The sequence below is a fragment of the Labrus bergylta genome, chromosome 7, assembly GCF_963930695.1.
Source record: "Labrus bergylta chromosome 7, fLabBer1.1, whole genome shotgun sequence".
Taxonomy (NCBI): Eukaryota; Metazoa; Chordata; class Actinopteri; order Labriformes; family Labridae; genus Labrus; species Labrus bergylta.
Genome location: NC_089201.1, coordinates 11104081 through 11127862, shown reverse-complemented (window position 1 = coordinate 11127862; position 23782 = coordinate 11104081). Strand labels below are relative to the sequence as shown.

The 23782-nt window shown below is 39.6% G+C and overlaps 1 protein-coding gene across 1 annotated transcript in view; it reads left to right on the top strand.

Moving 5' to 3' along the window:
• Window positions 1-23782, top strand: part of smpd3 (sphingomyelin phosphodiesterase 3) — a 72745-nt gene that overhangs the window by 13821 nt on the left and 35142 nt on the right. The window contains exons 2-4 of the mRNA XM_020652764.3: window positions 19143-19838; window positions 21387-21638; window positions 21754-22714. Coding sequence (XP_020508420.1) covers window positions 19537-19838; window positions 21387-21638; window positions 21754-22714 — 1515 coding nt within the window. The 5' untranslated portion in view covers window positions 19143-19536. The remainder of the gene's footprint in view (window positions 1-19142; window positions 19839-21386; window positions 21639-21753; window positions 22715-23782) is intronic.

The following is a 23782-nucleotide window of genomic DNA, read 5'->3' as shown; positions in this document are numbered from 1 at the left end:
TTGCACAAATGTGTTGTTCAGGGATCAGCATAATGTAATCTTTAATAAGCTTTCTTTATTTGATCCCATGTTACTCATATAAGTCTGTATATTAACTGCTGAATTCAAGGCCAGTGCTTTTTCCCTGCCACATCGTTTGCTCTTAACATGGTCATAACATCAGATGAAGGCAAGGATTACAGAGCATCCCAAGATTCATAATTCAAGATGACTTTTTTGGTGCCTCAGGGAAATTTGTATGGGACATGAAGTAAGGACATAAAAATAAAACAGTTTGAGGGCTTTAGCAATCCCATTGCAGTACAGGGTGTAACATGCAACCCATATACACTTTACAACAAAATCGCATGCCTTCACCAAGTGTTTTGTAGCAGTTAATTTAGGAAGTAGAACATACGATCTCTATGTAGAAGAAGTCACATCGCATTTCAGTGTCTCTTTCTGTGTTACATAATATTCATGAAAAAAAAATCTTATTTCATGAAAATCCTGGTACATTTAATTCCTCTGAATACATTTGAACTGAAGAGTAGGATGAACCTGCTCAAAGATAAATCCAAGCGTTAATCTTCAGCTCAGCAAGCTCTTAACCTGTAATACTTCATACATCCTTGTCATCCCTGTGATGGCATCAGGGTGCATTAGAGAAACTGCTTATATCTGACTCACTTAGGTCAGTTATAGGTTATTTAACTGTAGGGTTCATTTCAATGGTACAACGCAGTAACTAGTGTTGGTGAACTATTATATTATATTTCAACATTTTAGGAAATATTATTATTTGCTTTCTTGGCCTTGAATTAGATTCCAATTTTACTTTTGTGCTAGAACCAAGAAGGCCACTAGCTTAGCTTCTGAAGTTAATTTCCCACCTGCTTTCAAAACAGTTTGGTAAAAAAAAAAAAAAAAAGAATCTGTAAAACACTAAGGGCCTGATTTATGTATTGTGGCCACTATAGCTCCATTAATTGTACATCAAATCATGGGATCCGTCTTAAGGTCCAATTCACAAAGCTACCGCGCTAATGATAGCTTGATTCTGTGCAAAGTGAATAAATAAAGCCTTAAAGAGCAGCATTTTATTTGCATGGCTAAATACATTTTTAAGTTATGTTGTGATGAAAAAATATATACACTATATAAAACACATTATGGAACTAAAGACGTGTTTATTTTTCACTTCAGACAGAGCCAAGCTAGCAGCTAAGCAACTTCCTTGGTACAACTTCATATCGTACAAGCACATTTCGATGCATATTGGTATCTTATACTTTAAGAAGAAATTAGTTAGTAAATGCAGACATGAAAGTGTCAAAGTGTTCTGTAACATTGACTTTAAAGTTAAATGTTGTGTCAGTTAATTCTTGCTGTAAATCTCTTTAGCTATTACTAAAGATACCAAAAGATACCAACATGTACAGCATTCTCTGTGTTGGTATCTTTTCACTTCATACCATACTTTTTTTAAATTCATATGATTTGAGTCTTGGGTAGTTCTTTTTTGCACTCGTATGTCTCTTCCCTTTCATACAGAAGATTAAGCCTAATTTAGTCTTTAACCAAAAAATGTCATTATTAATCATTAACACATGATTGTCCTTGTACTAAATGGAGATGGAAAAGGTCATTTCATTTTCAGTCTCTCTGTCACTCATCAAAAACACTTACCTGTGTTTGCCATGGCCTGAACTTTGGGCTGTTTCCATAGCAACATCTACCACACAAGTGACAACGACATTCAGTCAGCTCCTGCCTTTCCTCAACATTCACCATTTATATCCACCTCTGCACCCCTCCTTTTTCATTTGGTATTCCCATCACCATTCCCCTTAGCACCTCTTGAGTTTGAGAAGTTAGAAAGTCTGTGTCCCTCATTTAAAGTAGTTCCTAATTTGGGGGTGTTTAGGATTTAGCTTCATCATTGTTTTTATAGCTTGAGAGTGCTTTTATTAATTAAAGATCCAATCATTATGGATCAATGGGGAGGGTACCTGATCAATGGGGAGGGTACCTGAATGGGGAGGGTACCTGATCAATGGGGTACCTGATCAATGGGGAGGGTACCTGAATCCCTTTCAGGTATTACCGAGCAGAATTAACCAGACCTGTATGACTGATACAAACAGTATGCAGCAGACGGGGAGTGCTGTCCCGCCTGTAATAAATAATAATTAGAACAGGAAGAGGCTTTGGTTGTCAAGGGGGAAATCTGCACAAACAGAAGCAGTAGATACGATGGGAAAGTGGTACAGTATGGTTGTGTTGGTTTTTCTTCACCTTGTCCAAGAGTGTCGCGATTTTTTGTTTTTGATAGGAGAAACCCTCATTACCTGGTTTGTTAAACTGAACACATTAATGGGGTCAGCATGAATACTTTATAACCTTGCTTTTTCTTCTGGGACAAAAGTGCAAACCCCAGAGTCAGACGAAGTTGCTCTTCTTTTTGATGGCTCAAGATATCAAATACAGAACTCAATGAATTTGAAATGTGTTATATTTAAGTCCCAACTCTTAGAATCTTAATGGTAAATCATATTTACTCATTTAGAATACTGTACCATGACATATGACAATAATAGAGGCGGACGTTCACATGATGCTTAGAACTAGTGCAGAGTAACTGTCAAATGCCCTGGGTTTAAATATTTTTGGGGGATCAGGCCTGACAAATTAAAGTAACAAACCATACATTTATTTCGTTAACAATTTTGGTTTAGGTAAAATCGTTTAAAAAAAGGTGCTAAACTACAGGAAACAGGCAACCAAAGCAACACATCTTGAAATGTGGTCCTTGCTTTACTTTAATGTTCATATTTTAATATTTTACCATAGACGGCTCCAATTTAAGGTTTGAAAAAAGCTAGTTGAAAAAAAGTTGAAAATTGTTTTGGTCTTGCTATTTCCGAATAGTATTTCTTTATTTCTGTACTCGTTTGTTCATCCGCATACACGTGTGTGAAGCAAGTCATGAAACATCTTCAAATAAGTTATCTGTAAACATCATCTCATGAGGTGGCTTTTAAACCGCAAACTTCTTTAAGGGACATTTTGTGAGTCGTGACAACACAGTAGTTTTTGCATGTCTCATAACACTGCTGCGTTTATCAAATCTACACTGAAGGAATGGACAAAGTCAGTCAGCATTTGCGTTCATTTCACTGCTGATCTCCATCGTCATGGTAACTCTAATAGAGAAACACATAGTTTGGTTGGGTGTAGACAACAAAACTGCTTGGTTAGGTTAAGAAACAAATCATGACTTATGTCAAATAATAAGGTTATTTATTTAGAGGCATAATTAAATACAATTTCAGTCTCACATTCATGCAAACACTGACCTTCTTGGTGAAATGTTGTGTCTGCCCCATCGATCAGCCCTGACCTACTCCCTGGGTTACACAATTATGACTCAACATGAGTAAAAATGAAATGGTGTGAAAAGCAAGAATATCCATTGTGCAAACATTTCAAAATTACTTTGACTTTGGCATGTAATTTATACACCATTAGAATTCGGCTATGCACAGATTTATGGAGCCTTGGGGTAAAAAAACATTTGCTCAAATGTCTCACTTCTGTGTGAAGGAGAAGTCAGAAGGTCTGTTTAAACATCCCACTTGGAGAAGGACATTTAACTTTACTGTTCAATCAACAATTGAAGAAAATTCAGGGGGGGAGAAGGGCTGGCTAAAACAGTCAAGTCACTGTGGACTACGGCAGTCACTTTTGTGCATCAGAATATAGTATACAGTAACTTTAGTTAAAGAAAAATATCATTATTTACGGTCTGAGTGAGTCTCACCATCATGGTACTGTAAGGTATTGTAATTACAGGTCATGATACTCTGCACTTACAAGGAAACATATGGATGATTCCAGCAAGACTACCATTCTCATGTAAGAGAGCGCAGCATGTTGTACTGAAAGTAGTTGTTTTCTAAATCTCTGCTACAGAAGTGATGACTACAAAATAGCACGTATCTATGGACATGTAGAGAGAGGCTAAGGTAGGGTCATATTTCCTGAGAATACAGAAGCAACCCTAAAACTGATTGGGAAGCTTTTCAAAATAGTCATGAGGAATGACAAAGTTGTTCTGTCCACTGAGTTGTAGCGAGCACAGATATATTCCATTTACAGTTCGTACTTGTTGCTCTGTTTCTGACTATGTGCCTTTCTATTTTCACTTCAAAGACAACCACTTTCCCTGCTGGTTTGGCAATAGCAAATACAAATTTCCCTTCGCAGCGCATGAACACTGTGTGGGAACACATTTCAGCTTTTTTTCTACTTGAAAGTTCAGCCCTTTACAACCTGTCAGGGAGCTGTAAAGGCTGAATTCCTGTGTGAATTTCTACCATGTTCATGGTTTTCATCTGACATAGAAAAATATGACCTTGCTACTGGGCGCACGCTGGTGATATGACCACAGGCAGTATGTTTTCTAATTTAGGCCACATGATGGTAGGTTTCTGTTTTTTGGCTGCTGGAACAGACAGTCAAATATAATTAAAGTCTTAGGTCATCAGTAACGTCAAGGAAGCGGCGAACAGAGTGTGAGTGGAGGAGTGCCCATGTGGCAGGTTGATCTTAAACACATTCCCATGGTCTGACTCGGGGTTGTTGTTGTTGTTCTTGTGTGATTGCGTTGTAACAGCAGCACAAAACAAATGTAGAGCAAATCAATGCTGAACAATCTATACTGATGTGTCTACAGGCGGACCTCAGAGCAGAGGAAAGTGTGGGAATATGGTTTTGACTAATGTTTCTTAGTGTGTTTGTACATGTGTGTGTGTTCGCAGATCATGTGTATGTCAATGCCCCGGTCAAGTATTGATGTACAAAACTCTTGTCTGACTGCTTTCATGTCTCCATGCTTAGTATTGGTTGTCTGTATGTTGGGGTGTTTGTTCATGTGTGTGTGTGTGTGTGTATGAAGGCTGATACAGGGGGGGAGGGGACAGAGGTCAGAGTTCAGTAGGACAGGAAAGCATGAGATTGAAAATGGAGGGAGAAAAAGAGAAGAGACAAAGCAGGAATACATAGGATAGATATGTTGGAAATAAAACAACAACAAGAGAGGATATAATATATTAAAATGTTTAAAATGTGTACAGACTCATGTATGAGATGTTCTCTCCACATATTGGTCCATCTGCTGCTGTACTGGTACCATCCAACTACATGTTTCTCCACTGTATGTGCTTATTATTTGCTTGTGCATTCAGTTGGTATACAGTACAGAGGATTTGCACTCAATAGAAATCTCTGCAACCATCTGACAGGATCTACAAATATCATACATTCTGTTTATAGTAACCAAAACACAGAGAGACAGCAGCAACGTGATTTAATAATCCCAGGTGTTTTTCCTGTTTTTAATCTGCTATAAATCCAAGTGAAATTCAGCGATGGCTAACCACTATGACTTCTTGATCTGCTATAATTTTTAATCGAGGGTACCTGCATGTTTGCTCAGTTACAGAAAGATGTATTATTAACAAATTGGGAGAATGTCAACAGGAAATACACATAGTATGAATGAAATAGAAAGAGGCAGCGAGTGAATTTATGGAGAGGGGAGAAGTTTGTGTTTGAGGCAGGAGCAGAAGATATGGAGTTTGATGACCATTATAAAGTTTAAACGGTAGAAAACACAAAAAAATTATATCATAAAGTTATATTTATAGTCATAATGGTGTCATATAAAGAAACAACCAAATGAAAACAAGGTTATACAGTGTTTCTAATATTTTAAATTGACAATATTTATGGTATGATTTACTGTTTATTTGTAAAATAATAAAAGATAATCTGGATGACAGGTTAATCCAACTATCGTTTAAATCCATAAATAGTATTATGTAAATGTATGAGCTCTTTGTAGCCATTAATCCATGAAATACTCTGTGTGGACCCCAGATCCCAAAATATGTACATGGGCCACTTGCTGTTGAAGCTGAAAAGCCCTGATATAAAAGATTCTGCTGGAGAGAAACGAAAGAGATGAGGGAGGCAGACCTTGAGACCTTGATTAGGGCAGCTGCTTCATTATCTTAAGTTACATTACAAAAGTTGGTAATGTAAAATACTTTCATACCCCATATACTCAAAATGGTTACTGATGTGGATGTTGGTAAAGTCTGTGACTGTGAGTTTGTTGTGGTTTTTTCTTTTGTTGTGTTCAACAGCCACTGCTCTGCTTTACATATGATTAGAAATCAAATAAAGGCTACATTTCACTGTATGCGTCGGCCTACAAGCCAGAGGCCTGCCCTCTGTCCTGTCATGTAATATTGAGCAGGCTGGTGCAACACTGAACCCTGTCATTCTGAGGTATTGATCCCCCACACACAGTCTGCTCTGGATTACACAGAACAAACCCAGCAGCAGCAGCTATGCATACATTCACACATTGATGCAAAGGTACACACAGATGGAGGGAATGTGCACAAGAAAACCCACAGGCACACACGGTAAGAATAAACTCTATACTGCTGCCTGCTCTGAGCCCCATACAGAAGCTGGCCCAAAGAGCTTCAGGGAAATTGTGAGTCATTACTCTAATCAGCTAAATGCTAACTTAGTGAGTGTGACTGTCTTTGCAGTCTATATGTCTGAATGGATGGATTGTCTCATAATGGCTGTCACCAACAGCTGTGACTGAGAAGATAGATAATGATTTATGGGAGCATTCAGTGGCTTCATTGTGTACTTAACTGCACTTTGAAGGTTACTTCTTTCAGCGCCATGATAAAATAATAAATAGGAGCATCAACAATAAGAGCATCCAACCTGTGCTATAGCCTTTGTTCTTTATGTTTAGGCCCTCGGGCAAAGTGGACCTAAAAGTCTGTTTTTGACCCAGTAAAGGCCAATATAGAACAACTATCACCTAACAAAATACTCAGTATTAGCTGTATGTAATAATATAAAAATACAGTCAATGGTGTTGCCATTGAAGTTTATTTTCGAAGTCAGTGAAAGACTGAGGCTGTGGCGGTTGATTACAGGCAAAAATCAATACCAGGTCAGTCTTTTAACTTAGCCTTGACACTGGATGTGAACCATGAGATGCGATTTTAATCAATCAGAGTGCAATTCCTGTTGATACAGCATGGAAATAACACATCTTTGCTGCATAAACTAATGAGTGTATAAATTGATCCAACAAACTAAAGTGCAAGTCATACACAGTTAATTATATAGTGGGTCCTCTAATGGACTTGAATGGTAAACAGATGTGAGCTTTAAAGCAATTTACTAAAGTTATGACAACTCAAAGCACTTTTTTACTTTCATACCCATTCATACCACATCGGATGATGACCTCATCGTGCCACCAATGAGGTAGCAGGAGCCACTTGGTGTTCAGTGTCTTGCCCAAGGACACATAAAAAATGTGGCTGCAGGAGCTGGGGATAGAAACCCTGATCCTCCAGGTGAAAGACGATCAACTCTACCAACTGAACCACAGCCGCCCCTTGTGGCTGATAGCAGCCTTGTGTTTCATCAAAGTCCAGAGGTGGGGCATTATTAGATCATGCACAGGAAAAAGAGATGGTGAGTGCAACAGAGAGAGACAGAAAGCCAGACAGAGACATAAAGGCGAGGACGTCATGAAACAAAAGGCCATGTTTCAGAATCAAACCATACCATCATTCAGTTAAAGGACATTTGCTGTCCTATTTGAACACATCCGATCCATTTACCGTATAAATGTCATTGCTGACTGTTTTCAAAACCCTATTACTGAATGTGTTTATTCACATTTTCTATCGTTTTTCATTCACAATAAATGCCCTTTGCTATGGTGAGAAAATACATGTGACTACATGTGTGATAAAGATCATGCGTCACAAAGAATGTTTCCTGTCAAAGCTGGTTCAATCACCACATTCTGACTCACAGCTTGTCATATGCAACCATAAGCAGCCAAATACAAAAAAACAAGCTATCCATTTATTTTCAGCGCCACAGGGAAGTTTGCAAATATAAATACAGTGTACAACATGCAGTTAGCTTTATAAAATCCAGCTTGTTAAGAAAGATTTTATTGTTTAAGTTTTGCATGTAAATATTTGAAATTTTGATCCATCCAAATGGCATTTAGTAAAGCAGGACTGTAACTCAACTGACTTCATGTTTTTCTAATCTCTTCACCATTCAAAGCACTTTTACCCTTCATGTCACTTTCACCTCTTCAAACACTAGTGGCAGAGGACACTGAATCTGAAAGAGTCATTTCAGATTCATTGTCTTGCCCAAGGACACTTCCACATGTGAACTGTATGAGCTGAGATTGAACCACCAGCTTTCCAGTTGTAAAAGCTTTGGAATTTCAGATTTTCAAGAAATAATAAAATCACCCTTTTCAATGTCTTCCAGTGTGCTTTTTAAATGCACAAAAAAGGAAAAAAACAAGAACCTCATTTGTCCCTCCTTGTGTGAGTCCGCATTATCCATGCATTAGTTGTCATGAGAGCAGCAATGATGAGCAGGAGCAGGTGGCAGCAGGAACAGATTGAATTATGTCCCTGATTACATTGTCTCTCATAGTGATGGTATTATATTTTACACTAACCACATAATACAACAACAATTACCCTGACATCTAGAGAGAGACAAGGACAGTGGAAGTCTCCTGATGGCTAAAGATATTCAAACGGTAGGTTATACTGTAAATTAATCTGATAGCAGCACAGAGAGAGTGCGAATATTAGATCCTAAACATTTAACACTTTTAACCCTTCAAACCTTGGCAACTCATTGCCACGCAATTATTGGAATAACATTGTGGCACTTCAGTGTGGCAAAGCAGTCTTTGCAATACAAGCAACCACAGCGACATGTTCAATCCTGTCACAGCACATTGCAAACCAGAGTTAATGTTTTATTTATAATAGTGTTACAGTCGCAACAGATGCAGTCTGCACTTAGTGTCAAATCACAGGAGCTGGTCTTAACCTCTCTTAACATTCGAGGTGCTTTATTGCACCAGAATGAGAGTCCTGGTGTGAAAACTACCCTGCTCCTGGTGCATCAGTGTACAAATTACTATGAACTATCACCTGTTTCCAGGAGCAAGTGATGCCCACTTTTAACTGTAGAGTTATTTGGTGGACCTTTTTTGTTCAGATTAAGACATCTTGACGATTACAGTACTTGGTTAGACTGCCATCAAACTTCTTACAGAAAGTTAAGGTCCCTTTTTATGATACATTTTAAAGACCAAGACCCTTGTGGACCAAAGCATGTTCTCAAAGGCCTTTAATGACCCCTTCTCTTTGTCATCACCCGAAAGTAGACGTTTTAATGTTTTTGTTGCATATTTCACAACTCCTTGATGGATAGATTTTAAATGTATAACACTGGCATTCAGAGCAAAAAAACAACAGCTCCATGAACATAAAACAGAACCCCATAGGTTCTGATGAGCAGGCCAAATCCCATGCACACTTTTGTGGTAGAAGAATCATATTTGTCCCTGCACAAAATGATTTGAAAAATCACACACATCATTATTTCCCCATTGCAAACAGGATCCGTTACATCCAGGGAGGTCTTATGGCTATTAGAGTGTGAGACATTGTCACTCCTGTCCTATCCCACTCCCACAAAAATACTTATGAGAAATGACTCCCCGGCCAATTCTCAAGTAAATGACTCCTCTGGCTATGGAGTCTTGTGTTACTTGTGTTATTTTTTACATCACAAATGATCAAGAACTGCAGTATGAGCTGATGCATGTACACTCACATGTAAAAGCACCCTCCTGAGACCATCTTTACAGTAATAACGCTGTGAAATACTAACAGTAATTATCTAGTGGCTTTTTCCTGCTAGATGATAAATAATTTGACAGTTTATCCAGGCCAGTTGAGAACCCAGAGCTCTCTTGGGAGTTGTTGTTCCGCCCAGCAGTCCCATGGGCCTGATCTCAGCCCAGAAACATTGTTGTTGATGGAAATGTGAAGCAATTGAAAGAGCCACGATTCTTAATTGGTTGGAAAATGACCATCCGCCGGGAGGAGATGTAACAGGTATTTTTATTATCAAGAGAAAAAGCATGAAGTAAACACCTGACATGCTGCATTGGATTGTATCGTCTTACATGCCCTGTGTGTGAATGTGTGTTTCTCATCTCTTTCTATATCCTGCAAACATTTCAGTTTGTATCTGAGAGCCAGACAGTGCTGCATCCTCACTGTGTGCTCTCTGTACACTGACAGGCGGCCACACTAGTACAGTTACTAAGTGCATGTGACTAGGTCACCATGACAACCAAACTCCCTGGAGCATGCTGAGAGCAGAGAGACGTCACTGGCCTTTGCCTGCTTTTATGTGTTAGGTGTGTGTCCGGGTGCCTGTGTGTAAGGTGTGTTTGTTTGCGTGTCTGTGTGTGTGTTCATGTGTGTACACTACACGTGGCTCTTGCAGAATTAACTGCTGGTGTTGCAGAAGCTGCTGGGGTACAACAGACACAGAAAATTAAAAGAGAAAAAGAAGAAGGAGACGGACAGAGAGGAACGGGATAAGACCACTAGATGAAGGGGCAATAATAACACTGGTGTGCACTCCAGCTCTATTCTAATTTCTGCCAGATGGTCTAGTTTGTCTTATCAGTGTACCCTCTTCAGAGTTTTCTTCTATGTGTGCATCTGTATGTGTTTGATGTGGCTCAATGCTCTATTCTCCCTCCTACAAAGGGAGGGCATTGATCACTGTGATTCTCCATTCAGCTACTGCACTACTTTGCACTGACACACACCCACGTACACATCACATTCACATAAACAAACACGCACCATGGTGTTGGTCTCACACATTGAGCATGCACACATACTCAGATGTCATGCACACTCACAAAGGCTTACAGAGTAAACACACATGCTATTGATTCGCTCACACACAAGCAAGTGAATAGGAGCCTTTTGGCTATCAATAAACATGGTGAAGGGGTGGGCGCTCACGCGTAGTTTTTTCTCTCTGTTATCCAGACAGACAGTATTGATCGGGGGCCAAGGGGGAAATTCTCAGAAGCAGATGTGTGAGGGAACTTTTAACAAACTACAGTTCCCAAGCTGACATAGTCATTCATCACTCACTTCCTGGTTGTCGATTTGTGTCGACACAGCTCACTTACCCCGTGAAGTGAGCTGTGCATCCTATTATGTAATGTGTTCGGGTGTTTCATTACATCTGAAAGTGTTTCACATGCTGTACTGCAATGTTTTGTTGCAACATTTTTTTCAGAAACATTTTTTTTCCCTGTACACTGTTAATCTGTACTTGTGTCATGAAGTATAAGCCATAAGAATAAATGTATTGAAAGTTCTCCTTTTCCACAAGAAGCATCGCAGCTTATTCTGTTTACAAGAAGATGGGGCATAATGTCTTGTAATGGTTATTTACGTACCTTCTGACACCTTCAGTTTGGCATTTTGTTTTGTGAGTTAATTTGATTGACAGTAGTGTGCTAATTAGCCTAGCCCTGACAGATCCTGACTCATTGTTTATTTTACAAGAAACGAGAGCTATAATTACAAAATAAACATTGTGCTGTATAGAAGAACACTTCACCCACCTATTGAGACCAATTAGTCATTAGGAAATATTTCCTGAGGTAATAAATCAAGGAAAAAGATGGATAGACTCCTATAGAGTAAGACCTCTTCTTGCAACCAGTGGGATAGTCCTCTACTAGCCACTGTAGAGAATACAGGTTAAATGCACCTTGTAAAGTCTATGCATGTATTTTCAAACAGGCAAATGAAGGAAGGAATTTTACCACATATTGTCACCAGGGGCTTTTATTTCCCTCAACATGCCATCCTCTATTCTCTGATGGATTCCATTCACATCATTCATTATATATGCAAATGAGAAAAAGATCATTTTGAAGTATTGTTGTTTTTGTCTGTTTGGGGGCTAACACCCACACAGCTCGTTGATTAGAGCACCACTCGTCACATTGCATTTATATTGGACGCTAGCTGTGAGTTTTAAAAACTCAATTATGATAAACAAAGCACTCTCTGGGGATTCATTAATAAAAGACACACAGCCAACTGAATAGTAACTTTTTACAAAAGGCCACTCCAGAAAAAAATGCATTATTGTTCTATAACTATTTCTCCCTTGGTAATTATGTTCAAATAAAGGGGCTCTATAGTCAATGATCCATTACAATGCTGTCGGTTTTCCAAATCTGGCTTTGGTTATCATATCTGACACACACACATTGTGGGAACACCAAGGTGCTTGATTATAAAAAAAGATGATTAAACCAATCAAGAATTGTTGCACACATGTAAAACGTTTACCTCTTTCCATGGTAAAAACAAGCCTAATAAAACGTTTTGGTCAATTGACTTAAGGCAGATTCAGTTAGTAATAATTAGCTAGTAATAATTTAACACGCTATAGCACAAGCTAAGCACTGGTGTTTGGAACCTGCCTGTCCAACAGAAAGCAGGCCAACTCCACTTCACAGCCAACCCAACGTTCACCCATTTTTTGGAATGAGCCTTATCAACTTGGCAGTTCTTTTATACCATCAGCATCCTTTTTAGGGCAGTCAAAGCACCAGCAATGACGTGGGACTCACAATCACAGCATGTGTACTAAATAAAGAACATTATCTGAACAGGCAGATGATTCCATAATATATGCGTGTGCGTACGTTTGTGTGTATGTGCGTGTGTGTTTGTGTGTATGAATATCTGAACAGGCTCTTATGTCTTGGCTGAATCCTGTTGCTGCCCAAACTGTGTGTCTCTGTGAAGTTTCAATCTTTCAAACTCCAACCTAATACCTACTTTGGGGTTTACTAACCCACACCATTAATAGCTGATGAATACAGAACTACAATAGTCATCAATAATCTTTAATCAATACAAGTAACGGCAAAAAACCCGGACCCTCGCTTTACATGAAAATTCCCTTATGACCCCCAGAAATGCTGTTTATTTATATTTGTCCGTGTCTGCCATATTCGCCTGTTTGAATCGTGTCCAATCGCTGAATTGTATCAACTCCCAAACTCGCCTGCACGCTGTCATTGGCTGGGGGAAAGATATCAACTCCCCACCCAGAAACAAGCATGTACTGTGTAAGTCTCAGCCTCCATGCATTCACTATGTAGTTGGGCTGTATGGTGTGTCCATGTGTGAGTATTTAGTTTGATTTCCACTTAAATGTCTTAATCGCTAAATCCTGCTGGATATTCTGCAGTCATGTGTGTATTTCCTATTCCCCATCCTATAGGCCTGTGTGTTAGTGCATGAATTATTCACTGCTGTGTTTCCCTGATAAGTGTGACAGATTGTGCTTGCTGATATATCACCTGTGATTGACGGTTGTTTTTCTGTAGTTCAAAAAAGAGAAAAACATTCACAGAATCAGAGGAAAAAATACTTGAAGAATGGAAGCCTTTTAAATGTTTGTTTTTTTAAACTTGGAGTTATGGGATTCAACACAGCCTGTACAGAAAGCCCCGAAACCCAACGTAACCACATCCACCACCTGTCAATCATTTAGGATAGCTGTCTTCCTCAAATCACATCTAAAGGTGGGAAATGCAGTCAATAATAATCAAAGGAGTGCATATGTTTTGGTTTTCTTAACTGCTTCCCTTTTTCTACTTCGCTTTCTTTGTTGTTCTGTTATTGTCATTGTGCCTGGCTCAGCATGTAGTTACAAACTACTCCACCAGCTTACTCTATAAAGCTCTATAAAGGTAGCAAAACTTCTAATTTAGCACAATATATCATGTTTTTTATCAATCAAAACAAAATCCTGAAAGGAATCTTTCACTGGAGCTTGAAGTATTTTGTCATATCACAGTGACGTCCTCCTTTGGACAAGCTGTAAACATTCTGTGTACATTTGTAGAAGCAAAGCCTGAGGCACAGACCTGACTGTAAAGTTTATTAGACAGACTGACATATCTAGTTATATAAATGTGTTAAAAATGTTGTTTTGAAAAAAAAAGTGAATCCAGATGGATATAAAACATATTCTTGTTATATGAGTAAATAGCTAATTTATCAATTGCCAGTTCATCTTCACATCTTCAATGTATGACAAAAAGACTTGGGATGGTGGGGCGACTCTCTGCAGCTTAACAGATGTGAAACAGAGGGGGGAAAGTGGTGAAAAAAACATTTTGTGTTTGGGTGGAGCTCCTGTTGTTTGTTTACATGGCAGGCCTCTCATGCCTCAGCAACTCCAAGTGCTAAATGAAATACCACACTGGGACATCAATATTACGCTATCAGTGGAGTGCTGGCGGTACTTCATAGCAGCACTGTTGTGAACTTGCAAATTGGTAAAGACGTTATGATTTATAGTATTTCAGAACTTGTTTTTTTTATTATTATTATTATTTATTGGTAAAAAAACATGAAAACAATAGTGGCAGAGTGACAATTGACAAAATACAAAAAATAGAAATGTATGGGTTATGTAGCGCAAGTGTGACGGGGTGGGGGTGTGAGGTGGGGGGTCCTTGGTTTGAACAGTACTACTACTAATTATAAAAGAAGCAAAATATTAATAGAAAGAAAAATACAAATCATAAAATAATACTAATGCTATAATAGTATAGTATAAAGCTACTTTATGTTATAATGAATGATGGATTTTTGGAAGATGTGCGTGGAATCAGTTCCCAGTGGTGGTAGGGTTATAAATAAGGAGGTTGAGGAATGGGTCCCATGTTTCCGTGAAGGCCGATATATTGCTTCTCTGCGAGGATGTCAATTTTCCATTGTTATAAATTCTGTTAAAAGATTGATCCAGTGGTTGGTGTGTAATGACTGCTTGGATTTCCAGTTTAGAAGTACTGTTTTGTTGGCGATAGTTAGAGATATGAGCAGAGGGTTTCTGTGTTTGGTCGGAATCTCTTGTTTTTTTTTTTAATCTTTCAGAACATATTCTGTAATGATTATAAAACATATTTTGAAACATTGCCAAGGTTTAGGTCTCTGGCATGAGAGTCCAGGGACTGGCTCTGGCTTGGTAATACTGTCTTTGTAATGAGCATACAGATGTCAGGGTATTATCCATCTCCTAATAAAACAACATTTTCAGATTCTTCATTTGAGCATAGTCCTTTAGACCGTGAAGGAAATTAGATAATATGTTATGATTCTTCTTTCTTTTTTTCTAATCAAATGCAATGCACATGGAGGCATCTAAAGAGTTTAAATAAATTAACTTGAAGTAAAATTCCAAATGGTGAAATAAACCTGCGTACGGTCAGGTGATAAAATCACCACAGTGTCCTTTTTTTAAACCTTTTGTTTATCACTGTGAGAGACTGATATGCTGTAAGCAGCAGAGTAGTGTTTTTGTTCTCTTTCCTATCAGTGGCAGCATTCTCTGTCCTCACTTGGATGACCCTCTTCACTGAAATGTGGTAAACTATGTCCTCCAGCAAAAAGACAATAAAAGCTTTTCAATATCAAAAAATGTCATCATAAATATTGTGTAAGTAATGAATTCTATTTGGATTAACCATGTGTTGTTTTTTTTCTTGTGAATTCTTTCCTTTTTAATGAGGAAAGGCAGCAATTTACATCTTAATTGCCAGGCAGCAGAGCAGAAAGGGAGTTTATGTGAGGATGCAGCCGTCTGCTGCTTCCTGCCATTAATTCACTGACTTTTCTTTGACTCATCAATCCTCTATGTAGGCCTATGCACAGTGTCTTTCTGAAAAGTGCACTTTTTACCCAGTAATCAATCTCATTTACTATTCTACATATACAGTTACTTAAGGCCGTGACCTCAGTCCGAAGAACATCCAGATGCTGAATATACTGTGATAAAAGTCAATTATGTTATTGCTTGATATCAGAGAGAATAATAAACTCATAAACATGGTCGCCAGATAGCCTAGCAGATATAATGGTGCTCCATGTACCAAAGCTATAATCCGATATATGCAGTCGGGGTTCGACTCAGCCACTTTGCCACATGCCTCATTACCCACTCTTTCCAATGCTATCCACTGTCTTCTCCCCAATAAAGCCATAATAACCTGCAGGGTTTGTGGATTCAAAGGTTGGGACCTATAAGACTGGTTAATCATATAGACCACAACACATCAACTCAGACTGCCATTTAGAGGGACAGTGAGCCATCATGTTGGTTTGAACTACCAGTGATCAGTGAAGAAGATTCCTGAGTGCGGAGATGATGATTATTGTTCTTCTGATAATGTGCTATTCAGAGGCTCAGCATGTCAAACAAAAGAGTCTCATTTTGGGCCTTAATGGTAGCCTGTGGTGACAAATTGCTCACTCATTGGTTTTCTTTTAAAAAGTGTTTTGTCTTGAAAAGCTAGAAAAACAGACCCTGGTAAAATACATTTAAAACGATGGGGTGTCAGCCTTGTGTTTTAGTGACAATGTGAAGGTGCTGTTATACTTCCATTAGGAGTTGGATACCAGTTCTTTGATTGTGGCAACAAACTAGTACAAGTGAGTAAATGCTGTTTCTTTTCATCTACAGCATTTTTAACATGACATGTGTGTTTGTTAGCATAATGGGTGAACATATGGTGAGTCCCGGCTGCGTGCTTTGATAGATTTTGACACAGCCTTAACTTAAAAGCGTGCTGCTTCTGTCTGGTGGTCCCTGTGGGACTTCTGAGGTTACTCTGAGGTCAGAGTCTCTGCATCTGTCTGAAACCCCCGGCTGTTAACATGAACCAACTCATCTACTCATTATTTATTCATGCTGGTGGATTTGATGGTTGGTAAAAAAAAAATACGCTGAGAAGCATTTGACGGACATGAAAGCCTTAAGCCTTTTATGGGCAAGAAGCATTAAGATATTTAATACAGCGTCTGTTTGTGCTGTATTGATTGTCATCGTTTATCTAAACATTTACCACCTGTCCTTCTGGGAATGATTTCTAAATTTAAGGCTAAGTTCCTGCCCCGAATTAAAGAGGTTTCTAATGCTCTATCAATTAAATAAGAGAACTCCTGCACTCCTCTCCTCTCAGGCACTCAAAGATTGAATGAATGTTACATATTCATTAGCTATTAAAAAACATTCAAAACACAAACATATAAAAGCTCTGTGATCACTGGTTTACCATCCAAACCCACATGGTAAGAATTTTTAAAGACCACTTTTAATTAGAATCTACAAGGGAGGAAGGCAGTCATAAATTGCAATAAAAGCACCATGCTTGGAATAATGAAAGATTTATAAAATAGGGCTATTAAACAATACATTTTTAAGCTGCGATAAATCCCCAAATGTCAACAGTTTATCGTGATAAAATCACATTTTTAATCGCATGTTTGAAATTCCATTATTTTGCATTTAAAAATAAAACTTCTTAGGCCTTTATTATGAAAATGTGTGCTGTCTTTAGCTGAGAGTGCTTTACTTTCTGTTTGAATTCAACCCTGCTTTTATTTTGAAATAAAGTAAGACCTTACGGTAGACTGAAAGTTACAACATTAAAGAGCCCATATTATGCCCTTTTTGGGGTTCGTATATTTAATCTATGTACCTACTTTTGTACGTTCACAATAGCTAAAGTCCAAAAAAAGTGTCTGTTTTCATGTATTGCTCCTCCTTGCTCCCACTCCGCTCTGAGTCTGTTAGCTATCTGCTGTGAGCCCACACTGCAGAGCCCCATATGGGCCAAGTCTGCTCTGATTGGTCTGGCGATCCGCTCTGTCGTTATTGGTCAGTTGCTCAGCACGGTTCTCGGAAATGTGCCGCCTCTTTTACCATATTTGGAATGCAGCCACTGGCTCCGTCCGAGGGGAGCTTAAACATTAGCACCTTAGCACTACTGTGCTACGGCAGGCTATTGTGGGCGTGCTACAGAAGTTAACGGGCGTGCAACATGAGCTGCTGGGCTTGCCACAACGAGCCAATGGGCTTAGATCAGTGATCTCACACTGACAATGACGTCGGACTGACACATTTTTTTCGAGGGGGGCTAGAACCGAGCATTACATGCGGCTAAAGCTACAGCTAACAGGAGGACGTAGGAGAAGCCGCATTTCTGCTGACTTTTTTCACATTGATGTGCCTAAACATGCACAGGACACTTGGAAAACACACTACCATATAAAACCAGAAAAAGCATAATATGGGACCTTTAACTATTAAAAGGAGCAGTAAAAAAGTCAAATGTTTTATGTCATAAGGTGGATGATACTTTTGACTCATCAACTGAGCTGTCTGGATGTTTTATTAAGTAAAATGAGACATTCAAAGTTGCAGCAGCGTCGTTCTTTTCCATCACTGTGACTAGAGGGAGACACTGCAGAAGCTTATCTACGGTGTGCCTAAATGGACAAAATAGCATGTGATAAATTGTGATTGACAAATGAATGCATACATTTCAGACCTTAATTCATTTTGATTAACTAGTTGATGCTGACAGCCCTAATAGCTATTTTATTCAAATTGCCATATTTTACATTAAGAAAATAAAGTCCAACACAATGTTATGACATTGCCTTTTATCATTGATGAATGTTTCATATTGCTTAATTTATCACAAGTGTAAAACTGCCCTCCTTTTGATGTTGTAGCAATAATAGACTGGACAAACATCTTTTTAATAATTTGTTCTATGCTTACAGATCAAATAGCTAAACGTAGAAAAGAGATGTTTTGTACCATGATACGTATTGTGTTCCTTGGACGTTTTGTTTCTTTTATTGTGAAGACTTTGTTGTGTGTGATTTGAACCAGCATTAAATGTCAGGGTTTTGAATGAATATTTATGTTCTTTGCGACTCATTTCTCCTCATTTTATTGTTTAACTCAATCAATTAAATGTAAGATACGCGAGAGCAATGGGCAATGTTGAAAATATGTCTTCAAAAAATACAAAGAAAGGAAGACACAATACAGGATTCTTTGATCTAAAAGGCAAGCTACAGCTGTTGATTCTGCCTGTGAAGATAGCGGCATCATTGGCTACATATATTCAATATGTTAAAACATAAGGGGACTTGCAAGCTTCATTTAGCTCCTGGCATGCTAACATAAGAGAGAGTCCATTACTGATCTGTGTCCTCTGTTTCTTCCGCTCTCTCTTCCCACCTCCTCCCCATTTCCTCCCTTTTCTCTATTGATCTGCTCCCTTTCTCCAGGTCCTCGGGGACATACCAATGTCTCTCCCTCCTGTGGTCTTTGGAGTCCTCGCAATCATAGATCCAACAGGAAAATTGTCATCATGGAAACCTCCTGCCTCCACGCTGTGCTCCTCCACTCCCCCTGCAGAGGCTGTTACTGCTGAGAAGGGCCACTGAGACTGAGACAGGCTGATCTGTGAAGACATAAGTCACCCAAACCATGTAGTGTACCTCTCTGCAAGAAGGGGGGAGGGTCTACATTTGAGCCAGATTTATTTTCTATTTATTTATATTTATGAGATCTCTGTAGCAGATTTGTTTTTGCTTGCTTAAAGTGTGTATGTGGGTGGCTGCAGAACGTGTGAGGAGAAAGTGACAGAGAGGAAGAAAGAGAGAAAATAGAAGAGGAGAGATGGTCCTCCACGTCACCCCGTACTCCGGTGCCTGTCTGCACTTTCTGGATGGCTTGTCGTGGAGCCTGGTTTTTCCTTGTTACTGGCTTCTGGACCGGCTCCTGGCATCCTGTGTGCCCACGTCGCTGGAGAAGCGACAGCGCTCTCAGGACCCCTGCTCCTTCCTAACCCTGTGTGTCTTGATCTCTGCACCTCTGTACCTGCTACTCTTCTTCGCCTCCCTGCCCTTTGCTCTGCTGGGCTTCATCGTCTGGGCTCCCCTGCAGGCAGTCCGCCAGCCTTACCTGTACACCTACCGCAGGTTAGTATTTTTTTTCACTATTATTTTTTTCACTATAAGCCATCTATTTGTTGTTGTTTTTGGTTCCTTGAGAATTACATTGAAAATAAAAGTAAGAGAAAAATGCAGCATTTAGTTATGATTGGAACAAACATAATGTAAAAGAGGCAATCAGTCATCAATATGAAATCCTCTTACAGTCAAATTGGATAAACACTCAACTCAATTTATCCTTTGATGGTCCTTTTTCCTGAATTTCATACTGGGTGTTATGGGAAAAAAAATGCCTATTACCAATCCAATTTTCTGTTCAACTTTGCATCAGAATGTGTTTCTGACCGAAATGGAGGAGAAAAACAGCCCATTCTATTTCAGCATCATGCTTCATTATATATCCACAGTGCCTGCTGTTCAGATTTGGAGATTTCAAGAAGCAGGAAATGGAGTGTTTATCTTCTAAAGTGATAGTCTGCTCATTGGTCTGGATGCCATGTGCCACGCTCTACCAGTTTCTAAATGGTTACCCACCATAACCAAAACTATGATATACTGTACTTGGCTCCGTTTGCTGTGGAAGAGTGGCAGTCTATTCCTGAAACTCAGCAGATAGCCTTTTGCATAAATGTGACAGAAGTTTCCTTTGTTCATATCCAGTAATTATGCTGCTGCCACAACATGTGGTAATAGTTTGTCAAACTTCATGGGTAGCACCACATGTTTATAGTTTAAAGTCAAAGAGCTGTGATCTTTATTGGGGGAGGAAGTAGAGGGCAGTAACAGAAGGAGAATAGAATCAGATTAAGTTAGAAGAACATTTATTTCATTGAAGTATTTTGAATGAAAAATTGTTTAGCCTTGAAATAAATCTATGGTTTTGTGTCAAGGGTAAATCATACTTTTTGTCTTGTGGAAATACACAGTCTTTCAAATGCCAGTCAGACACTGTAAGGATTTAGCTAAATGTTACACTCCACTGGCTTATAGCTGCTGCTCACATCAAATTCACAGCCCTGTAGCTAGCTTACATTACTAGCCATTGCAACAGGTCCTTAAGCTACAAGCTAGACTCTTCCCTTCTGTAGTCCCCGGGGTAATGAGTTACAAAACTCCATTTGATCTGCATTTGAATCCCTTCCATCCTTTAAGAAAACGCTGAAGACCCAGCTCTGTCATGAACACCTATGCACTTAATGATTTGGATACTGCTCGTGATGCGAAGATAACAATGACATTGAGGATGGTGTGGATTAAGATATGATGATGATTACATTGATAATGAAGCTGTTGATGATGATGATGACTGAAAGAAAAAAAATACTACACACCCTGACTTGAATCTAACATTCTAATCTGACGATTTTCCTCCTGTCTAGATCCTTGCTTGTGTTGCACTTACTCTCAGATGTATGCCCCTTTGGACAAAAGTGGTCTGCATTGTAGAATTGTAATTAGCTTAGCTTATTGTGGCTTGTTTGGAAGCAAGGGGAAACTTCTAGCTTGGCTCTGAAAACATTTTTTTTGACTCTTCTGTTTGACTTGATATTGCATTTTATTGATTACCTTTTGCAGACCAGACAAACACCAGGCTGAGGAGGGCCAAGCTGGACCAGGTGGTGTTGGAATTGGAGAATGGAGGCCACAGGGAAGAAGCTTCTGTTTCTGCAGTGCCAATGTATGCCTGCTGCCTGACTCCCTGGCCAGGTTCAACAACCTGTCAGACACCCACAGGAGAGCCCGGGAGGTAGGGAAGAGGATCCGCAATGGTGCCAGTCGGCCTCAGATTAAAATCTACATTGACTCACCTACCAACACTTCTATCAGGTGAGGAGAGCTGATTTCATTGCTTCTTCTGCATATGTATTAGCACCAATTTAAGCATTCATTGTGGTGATTACATCATTAAAAACATATTCTTTCTATCTGTTTCATTCATTAGTGCGGTATCCTTTAGTAGCCTTGCTACAGGTTTCCGTCGTACCTCCTCTCTGGACCAGCGTCCAGACCACACCCACACCACCAATGGCCCAGCAGACACAGAAACTGAACCCCTCACAGAGTGCCCAATTCATCCCCCAGGTGCCATCGATTGCCCAGTTCACTCCTCTTCTGCAGGAGACCATGGCTCATCTGACTGCCCCCTTCATTCAGACGGGGCAGACACCACAAAAGACTGCCCCCTTCATACTGCAGACAGTAATGGTGCCTCAGAATGTCCAGTCCACACTACAGGGGAGGCTCATGACTGCCCCTTGCATTCCAATGGGGCTCAGAATGCCCAAAGCCATCATGACTGTCCCATGCATGGGGAAGCAGTTCAGCCAAAACCATCCCCAGATTGCCCACTTCACACCTCAGGGGTTAAAATCAGCATCAGTGCCCCAGAACCAGACCCCCAGGAAGAGGAGACTGAAACAGGAAACCATCGGACAGGTGAGCAGGCAATGGGAGACACAGGCAGCATGACTGCTTCCAGGGAATCCCTCACCCGCTACCATGCAGGAGACGGCGGCATAGGGATATCCTCCAACAATACACTCTCTCATGTTCCTCGCACGTCAGTCTTAAAGCGTCCTGGACGCAAACGCCGACATGGAGATGAGACGTTCGACCATGAAATCTCTGCCTTTTTCCCTGCCAATTTGGATTTCCTGGCTCTACAGGAAGTGTTTGACCACGGATCAGTAACTAGACTGCGACGACAGTTGCACCGCTACTTTCCCTACGTACTGAGTGATGTTGGCCGGTATGGATGGAAAGGCTGTTGCTCAAGGTTCAAATTCCTGAACAGTGGGCTGATTCTGGCTAGCCGCTATCCTATCATCGATGCACGGTACGAGTGCTACCCCAACGGAAGGGGAGAGGACGCACTCGCAGCAAAGGGGGTGTTGTTTGCCAAGGTCAGTAATTCACCCTCTCTACCTTCTCTTCTACTTTACTGTAATAATGCACCATGTAAGTTTAAGTTGTGGCTCATTGATTGGGGATTCTGGGGATATTTTGCATGCCTTCTTCACAAGAGAGCTTAGCTTAGCTGAAATACAAGAATGAAACAAGCTACCAGCTAGCCTAGATCTCTTCTTAAAAATGTTGTGGAGGAGTGATGAGTAGGATAAACCAGATAGATTGGATAATTAGGGAGATTTAGAGGGCTAATATTTTTTTTTACCAAGTATGTTTTATGGAACGCTAAGAGAAGCTACAGTTGCACCACCCGATTGGCATTAAGACGCAAGCAAACTCATTATATGACATCAATTACTACCAGGGTTATTATTGAATCCATTTACCACTTTCAGGAGGAGGACAAGTCTCTTGAAAAAAAATGAAATGTAGACTTTATTAATAGTGTAAGTCATTCGACGTCCTTCCATACACCTAGCCTTGTAGCATTTACTGTTTTCATTAAAGCATATTATGAAGTCAGAAAGTCTGTCGTTCTAGACATGATGCTGAGGTAACAAGGAAAAGATGTTTCTCCCTTCCCTCATTTAATTCAATTTCCAACAGAGTCAATAGTGAATAGAACTGCACTCGAGGGCCTGATTTGAAAGTTTTCCTTAGACAGAAATGTGTTTTTCTGCTCCTTGACGATTGGAGCCATTTCATCTGAATTCTAATCTTATCATCTCTGATGTTCCTATCCATCACATTGACAAAGTGGTAATGGAATCTGTCCATTGACTGTAGTTATACTAAATTAACTTATTATACATTTGTGAAAGAGAGTGTGAGTGTGAAAGAAGGAGTGTGAAAGAGGGACAGAGAGTCAGGGTTAAAATTACTTGCCAGCTTTCTATATTAATAACCATGAATCTCGATTGAATGGCCAAGGAATTACATTGCAAAAGGTTGTCTTTGTAAACCACAAAACCTGTGCACCAGTATTTTTCTACTGTATTTCATGTATTCAAATACAAAATGCCACTCAGTAAATGTTTGCTGCTCATTTGATACGTGTTAAATTG